This window comes from Cyclopterus lumpus, chromosome 17 (assembly GCF_009769545.1).
Source record: "Cyclopterus lumpus isolate fCycLum1 chromosome 17, fCycLum1.pri, whole genome shotgun sequence".
Classification (NCBI taxonomy): Eukaryota; Metazoa; Chordata; class Actinopteri; order Perciformes; family Cyclopteridae; genus Cyclopterus; species Cyclopterus lumpus.
In genome coordinates this window covers 18086395-18095098 of record NC_046982.1, presented here as the reverse complement: position 1 = coordinate 18095098, position 8704 = coordinate 18086395, and the positions used below count along the sequence as shown (strand labels likewise).

The 8704-nt window shown below is 47.1% G+C and overlaps 1 protein-coding gene across 1 annotated transcript; it reads left to right on the top strand.

Annotated features, from left to right (window-relative positions):
• Window positions 1-6305: 6305 nt before the first annotated feature.
• LOC117746508 (frizzled-8-like) lies at window positions 6306-8561 on the top strand. Its single transcript, XM_034555690.1, has one exon. The coding sequence runs from the start codon at window positions 6527-6529 to the stop codon at window positions 8258-8260; it is 1734 nt and encodes a 577-aa protein (XP_034411581.1). The 5' UTR covers window positions 6306-6526; the 3' UTR covers window positions 8261-8561.
• The last annotated feature ends 143 nt before the right edge of the window (window positions 8562-8704 follow it).

Sequence of the window (8704 nt, the reverse complement as noted above, 5' to 3'; positions counted from 1 at the left end):
AATTATATATATAATATAATGGCCTTGAACATGTTTGTTGGGGCCCTTTGGCCTCCAGGATACATTTTTCATTTAGTAACAAAAGTGTCAGGCCTTATATTACCTTCCTTTTGTCTTATCTCCTGACTTTTTTTCACTGGACTTCAGCCAACATAGTGTTCTCTTCCCCTACTTTGGTCATATGTTAAAATGAACCAGAGAGATTATCTCTCCCTTCAACAAATATTTGTGCCACTGGATGTTCGTGTTAGTTCTGGGGGATCTTCAGAACATATAAGCCTATTTTATATTTTAGACCTCTTATAGCTCTTATCTAACGGTTTAGAGTCTGTCTGTGTGTGCGTGTGCGTGTGTGTGTGTGTGTGTGTGTGTGTGTGTGTGTGTGTGTGTGTTTGGTCTCAGGAGGTTGGTTAACAGACCTGGCTGTCATGATCCAACCCAGCAGTACAGACTGATTGGATGGGAGGGTTTTGTGTCACTGTTTGCTCTGGTTAATGAGCGGAAGGAAGGTGAGCCAATACAATACACACACTCTGTCAACAGAGGGGTGTGTGTGTGTGTGTGTGTGTGTGTGTGTGTGTGTGTGTGTGTTTGTGTGGGTGTGCGTGCGTGTGTGTGTGTGCACGCACATGCTGTCAAGGGTGACTGCTTTAAGCCTCACATCCCACCTCAGGCTGATTAGTAGTCGGGTCTTTAAGTAAACAGGCGGCTAACTGGAGGAATCTAACCTGTGGAAGGAAGGAAGGAAGGAAGGAAGGAAGGGAGGAATCCTTCATCCATCATTGACAAGGAGCAACGAAATGGACACACATGACCGGGAACTTAAATTTCCTCTGGTTGTGGCCAGAAAATGAAAGACGTCCACTCAATAATAATACTCTCAAAAGTAAAAAAAAAAAAAAAGAAGAAGAAAAAGATAAGAAAAACTGCTTTCCAAGTCAACCTGAGTTTCTCCTTCGATGTCTCCCTTTTTAAGAAAAAAAAGTCATTGAAGTTTCTTGGAAATATCAGTCAGATTTCTGTCCATGAAGAACCCTCATAACTCAGTGTTGTAGTTATAAGTTGTGGTATGTGAGTTATCATCAGACCTAATGACATTTTCTGACAAGTCTGGGTCGCATATTTATTTTCCCAAAAAAATGCTTCTTTTTTTTCCGAAAGCCTTCCGTATACTTATATTTATACACAGGATTATTTATCTGGCCGGTGAGAACTCCGTGACAGCGACGTTCCCTCGGAGATCAAGGGGTGGCGTCTTAAAGACTGCGTCCAAACTTAAAGAAAGTAAACATCTTCAGAAGTCAGGGGGGGCGGGGGGGGCTCCACGTCTTATCTCAGAGTCATACATCAGATCTCATAACACTCAGGCCTCTCCTCCGATGCGCACTAAGTTTCAAATCAAGTACATATCACCCAGGGGAGCGAGTCCCGACTCTTGATTTAAACATGCATTTGGTTGCCAGCGTCGGAGAGACGTTCAGGAGGAGTTGCGGGGTTCAATGAAACTGGGTCAGGTTGATTATTAGCAAATGCAGAATGAGGCGCTGGGAAAAATCAAGACAATGTCATGTTCTGTATATGTCAGCGATACATTTGGCACGTTTGGAATATAGCCGCTAAAAAAATGTTGTACTAAATCTCTCGAGGGCATCATTTTTTCTCGCATGTTTTTTTAAAGTGGTAGAAAAAAAAGCCGAATGGAGAAGGATCTGTCGTCAGGTGTCATCAGGAACGTACTGGGACTGAAATTCAGCCCAGTGACTTTGAGATGGAGAGGCCTCCAGGCTCGGCTGCTGTTTCATCTGGACCTAATGTCCTTTTAGTTGATATCTAATGACCTAATGTCCTTTTATTTGACATTTAATGACCTTTGACATCTAATGACCTAATGTCATTTAGTTTTACATCCTAACACACTTTCAAGCCTAAACTTAATAGATGGGAGTGTGTGTGTGTGGGGGGGCTTGTTTTTGTTTTGTTTTGCATTGTTATTTTATCGTTTATTGTTATTAATTTCAGTTTTTCCACCAATTTTGTTCTGTGTATTTTACTGTAATCAGTATTGCCAGAATATGTTGAATACAGACCAATTGGGCTTTGCCTGTATTTTCTCCAATAAAAAAATCAATCATTACAGACATTTCAAAAAATGTAAACTCTTATGACCCCCAGTACCCGGGTTGCGGATACCGGGGCTACCCACAACCCCAAATATAGTGGCACAAGCTCACGATAATCACCGTGACGTTAATCCACTAAAATGTAACTTAAAGGACGGATGGTACGAGTTTGAGAGTACAGCGAGGCCAAGCGTCCCATGAGGAGGTTACAAGGACAAACATTTTAGAGTTCCACAGCACGCCTCAGTAACTCTGTGAGAACCCCCCACACACACACACACACACACACACACACACACAGCAGCGCGTAACCCTACACCCGCTATCGCCGTCGCACACAGAAGGCGGGAGGCGTAGTCGACAGTTGGTGGCTGGGGCCGCCGAGTCTATCAGCCTTGTTAATCAATACGGGTTCCACTCGGACAGACATCGATCGGTGTAACCGATGCTCGGCCTGCTATTCTGTTCGCCCCGGTGGGAGGAGGAGGAGGAGGAGGAGGAGGAGGCACCTGTTTCCTCCGACTTTCACCTATACGGTTCACAGCTGGGCTGGAGATGGCTGCCCCGACGGGAGGCATCTGGATCAGCCCCCCCCACACACACACACACACACACACACACACATAAAAAAGGCCCCTGCATGAGCATGGGAATGTCTGAGGAGTCTCGTTCCAGTACAACGAAATGCTTTTTTTAAAACTCAAACGACGATCTTTTTTTCCGAAACCTAACCGAGTAGTCGTGTTACCTAAACCTAAACAAGTTGTTTCCTGTAAAGACGAAAGTGTTGTTCTAAAAAAAAAGGCCGTATGCATGTACGCGAGCGTAACTTTTTTTGGTAAGTTATCGTATACCGAACCACGTCTGAGGGTATACGTCGCCTGTACTGTTGCGCCCATGTGCTCAGCAAGTTATAACTGCAATACCTCTATCTGGGCCATTTGGATGTTGCGTGGACAGATGTTGGCATGAGTGAGATTCTAGAGCACAAGTTACAGCCAGAACGCCCTGATGGAGAATCATACACACTGGCTTCAGGTTGAGGTCTGCCATGTGGACTATGGTTGACTGTGCTGGTTCAATCGCCGACTGCCACTGAGATAAACTGAAGTGCACTAAAGGTGGTAATGAATGGTGCATTGACGGAATCCATGTGTGGGAGTTTTCCTTATCTGAACTGTTGTATATTGCTCAGGTCGTACAGCCCTCTGGGATACATGTGTGGCTTCATGCACCCTTTTACCACCGAGATTAAATGTCTGTGAAACACGTGAGAGCCTTTCCCCATTGCCAGTGGGCCGCGTTGTTACACTGACATTTATGTTGGGGCTGGGGGTCCTAGTGTGTCAGAAGCAGGGTTAGTAGACAGTGAAAATGTGACAGTGGTTACTTATTCTTTATATATATATATATATATGTGTATATATATATATATATATATATATATATATATATATATACTCTCAAATATATATATATATATATATATATATTTTATTTTCAAACTCTCAAATCCGAGCTGACGATTGTCGGGGGAAGACAAACAAAGATGAGAATTATTTTGTTGCAGTTGAGTTTTAATGCAGTGCGTTTTAAGAGGATCGGTGAGGTTACAACTACTGTTTCTGTCAATGTCATTGTAATCTGTCATAACTTATTATAATTGTCCAAACCCTCGTTGATTTTATTCCCATCACTGCCGATCGAGCTGGAGACGATAAATAGCCGCCGAGTCATTTGTCCTGAGAATGATTGACGATCCCGACCTTCCCCACCGAAGACAAAAGCCAGATGTTTATCCAGATGGAAAGGGACTTCAGATTTGTTAGTCAATGGATATAAATAGTGGTTTGTTAAGCCTGATGAGAATGGAGAGGAAAAACGAGTGCAAAGAAGGTATACAAGAAAGTATCTAGAAACGTTTTATTGTGATTACCAGCTTCACAAGCGCCCTCAAAATTATCTTTTCACAAAGCACCCCCCACCCGTCTGGGACCCCTGGCTGAGCTCAAACAAGCATCCTTTAGCAAATATTGGTCTCTGGGGCTAATTAGTTCTAATTTGAAATCCTACCGCGTTACAAAAACGGGGCCGCCTGTCTGACAAACAGCCTCCGCTCCATTTGAAGCCGATGAATCCAATAAGACGTGCGAATGACTTTAATTAGTGCTATCACAACGCTGTATCTGCTTTATTTTCTTTAGGCTGAGCCCTGAAAGTGTTGACACACACACGCACACACACACACACACACACACACACACACACACTGCCCTGTTTGTGGGGCCCAGTGGTGCGTCGCATTAATCGCCGGCCCAGCATGCTCCGAGTGAAACATTGGCACCAGCGTTTAGACAAACAGCCCCTCCCTCCCTTTAGACCAAGACGACCCCCCGCTGTGAGCTAACAAGACCACATTAACCTCCCTTACCACACACACACACACACACACACACACACACACACACACACACACACACTCCCCTTTATTCCCCCTGCATGCAAGTTAAACATATTCTCTCATTTGTCACACAGAAGCATGTACAGACGACATCATTTTTTCCTCCCTCTCACCCTCTCAGCCAGCGTGTTCACGCAGTGTCGGATTCAGAGGAGACAGGAAGTCCTTTTGCTGCACTGGACCGTGAATGACGGACAGCACCAGACCAGTGCTCCCCCCCCCCCCCCCCCCTCTCCTCTCTCACACACACACACACACACACACACACACACACACACACACCACCCCCGATGGCTTTCAGAACCAGTTGCCGATGAATAATTGACGTACTCTAGCTTTTCACAAATTTAACCATAAGCCAAAAATACTTATCTTCAAGTGGCCCACAGTGATTTTTTTTTTAAATAAACAAGAACGTGGCTTGAGCATATTTCTAATCATTTACACCGTATTGCACACATAGTTTAAACACTTGATGTTGACTAAATTTAGTGACATTATATCTGTTTTAGCATTTTTGCCTGTTGTGTTTGTCACATTTCAATATTAGACAGATTCACATCTTACATTTACATTTGCATCCCAATATTTCAGGAACAAAAACCCATATCTGGCCAATTCTTCCCTGTTTTAATGTAACTTATTTACAGTGTTACACATAACATAATACTATGTATGTGGGCACATAGGCCATGTGAAATTCTGAACGATTTAAATTCTCTGACCTGCATCAGCGTTCCTGAAAATCATTTTAAGAGAATAAACCACCACAAAGGAAACAGAGGAAATAGGGAACTTCATATGAATCTCTTGATTTGCACAGTAAAAGTTTAAATTTCGAGTAAACTTTCGACACAAGCTGCTCTATTCTGCAATCAAAATTAGGAAACGTAATCAATGCTTATATCCAGACAGACTGCAGTGCAGAGATTCAATATTTAGCATGTTGCAGTTGCATGATTTAAATGGCAGCTCTTGTCATGCTCGTGAATTAAGACCAGTGTGACCTCACTGCATCCGGCTGGATAAAAAACGGTATCAAATGGAAACATGTTAAATGGATATTCTTGACCTGTAAATGCTCAAATGTGACTTTATACATCCTGCTTTAAACTTTAGAGTTCAAGTTGCAAGCAAATAAGAATTGTTAATGCCTCAATACCTTTTATATATGGACAGAGACTTATTCAACACAAAGTATGTGGCGGTAGATAAATTGCCGGGTAGAGAATGACCTCCGGTTGTGAGCAAAGCATTTAGATGAAGAAAGAAGTCAGGAGTGCATTCATTATTTAAATGTGCATCATGATGCTGTGATGCATTCAGGCACATCCTGTATCTGCCAGACTAATAAGTGGTGAGGTCGACTTAATGTTAGTTTACTCGCCACTGTCTGTGTGTTAATTACATTTCTCCCTAATGTACCTATTGTATGATAACGACCCCTCTCCTTGTTTGTAAAGGCGCGTGCGTACGTGTGCGTACGTGTGCGCGCGCGTGCGTGTGCGTGTGGTAACAGAGACAAAGTGATTATAACCCTTCCTTTAGGGTGAACATTTTAAACAAACACCTAATAGAAGGAGCGCTTGATTGACTTGTTGTTGTCCCCCACGCCAGCCACCCCTCTCCGCCCATGCCGGAGGAGTGTCCTCGCTCCTCCCGTATAAAAACCAACACACCCACCAGCGGCAGAGCACGCAAAGACAGACCCGGTGCAGCACCCACACAAAGGGAGAGAGAGGAGACCAGAGTGTGTGAAAGTGAAGCGCTTGTTTTTGGAGACCACGCACGCCGCAGACCATCACACGCACTATCCGCTGCTGCGTCTAGCATGACTTCTGCAGCATCCCTGGATTAAAATCGCACTCGCAGCCGACTTGCTTCAGAGCAAGTTCGCTGGCACTTTTGTCGAGGAACGTGAAAAACGCGCACGGGAAACAACGACATGGAGAGGCGCATTCCGGGGTGGTGCGCGCTGGTAGCCCTCGTCCTGCACGGCACGGGCTGCATGGCGGCCAAGGAGCTCCAGTGCCAGGAGATCTCCGTGCCTCTGTGCAAAGGAATCGGCTACAACTACACCTACATGCCCAACCAGTTCAACCACGACACGCAGGACGAAGCCGGCCTGGAGGTGCACCAGTTTTGGCCGCTGGTTGAGATCAAGTGCTCCCCGGACTTGCGCTTCTTCCTCTGCAGCATGTACACGCCGATCTGCCTGGAGGACTACAAGAAGCCGCTGCCGCCGTGCAGGAGCGTGTGTGAGCGGGCCAAAGCTGGCTGCGCTCCGCTCATGAGGCAGTACGGGTTCCCGTGGCCGGACCGGATGAGGTGCGACCTGCTGCCCGAGCAAGGCCACCAGGACACGCTGTGCATGGACTACAACCGGAGTCAGACCACCACGGCTTCTCCCGTGGTGGCGAAGCCGACCAACAGACCCCTGAAGCCGTACAACCCCAGGAAGAAGAGCTACGGTCCCGGGAAGCACAAACCGGCGGCGTCTCCGTGTGAGCCGGGATGCTTCTGCCGCGCGCCCATGGTGCGGGTGACCGGCGACGGCCACCCGCTGCACAACCGCGTCAATACGGGACAGATCCCGAACTGCGCCATGCCGTGCCACAACCCTTACTTCACCCCGGAGGAGAGGACTTTCACCGCCTTCTGGATCGGCCTGTGGTCCGTCCTGTGTTTCATCTCCACCTTCGCGACCGTGGCGACTTTTTTAATCGACATGGAGAGGTTCAAGTACCCGGAGCGGCCCATCATCTTCCTCTCCGCCTGCTACATGTTCGTGTCCGTTGGATACATTGTCAGGCTGATCGCCGGTCACGAGGAAGTGGCTTGCAACCGGGAGAACGGCGCAGAGCACATCCACTATGAGACCACGGGTCCCGCGCTCTGCACCATCGTGTTCCTGCTCATCTACTTCTTCGGCATGGCCAGCTCCATCTGGTGGGTGATACTGTCCCTCACTTGGTTTCTCGCCGCCGGCATGAAGTGGGGGAACGAGGCCATCGCCAGTTACGCACAGTACTTTCATTTGGCCGCCTGGCTCATCCCCAGCATGAAGTCCATAGCAGTTCTGGCTTTGAGCTCTGTGGACGGGGACTCCGTGGCTGGGATCTGCTACGTGGGCAACCAGAATTTGGATAACCTGCGAGGTTTCGTGCTGGCACCGCTGGTCATCTACCTGTTCATCGGCACCATGTTTCTGCTCGCCGGGTTCGTCTCCCTGTTTCGGATCAGGAGTGTAATCAAGCAAGGGGGCACCAAGACCGACAAACTGGAGAGGCTGATGATCCGGATCGGAGTTTTCACAGTTTTGTACACCGTCCCGGCCACCGTCATAGTGGCGTGTTACTTTTACGAGCAGCATAACAGACAGACGTGGGAAATTACGCACAACTGCAAATGCATGACGGACCCGAGCAGGCAACGGCCGGACTACGCCGTGTTCATGCTGAAGTACTTCATGTGCCTCCTGGTAGGCATCACGTCGGGGGCCTGGATCTGGTCCGGGAAAACCCTGGACTCCTGGAGGACTTTTTGCACGCGCTGCTGCTGGGGGAGTAAAGCCTCCGCGGGCTCCATGTACAGTGACGTGAGCACGGGGCTGACCTGGAGGTCCGGGACGGCCAGCTCCGTCTCCTGCCCCAAACAGATGCCACTGTCCCGGGTTTGAACGGGGTGGTTGGTTCAAATGCATCTTATGTCATTTGACACTAAAGACTTCAAACCAGCGCATATCAGCTCTTTCTGGGGGACAACGTGGCGAACAGATGACGTATTATTTGGTAAATTATTCAAAGCCAGCCAAACTGCCAGTTTAAATACAACTTTGGTCACGAGCACTCCCCCTAATGTGAACTTTTTTTTTTTTTAAACAATTGTGGTCTCTTGTGCTTCATTGTGCTTATAAGAGTTATATAAGATCAGTTTGGACTTAAAGGACAGCGCTCTTTCCTCGCCTTATCCAGATGACGTCCATGGGTTTGAATAGAGGGTGTGTGTGTGTGGGGTGGGGGGGGGGGGACTAATTGTGTCGGGATTGTCCATCAGCATGTTGTAATTAGCACATTAATGAGCGCCTAATGGCTTCTCTTTAAATAATGAGGCTGTCAGCAGC

What these genes read in the sequence shown, in the direction of transcription:
- LOC117746508 (XM_034555690.1), top strand. Translation starts at nt 6,527, where the DNA reads ATGGAGAGGCGCATTCCGGGGTGGTGCGCGCTGGTAGCCCTCGTCCTG.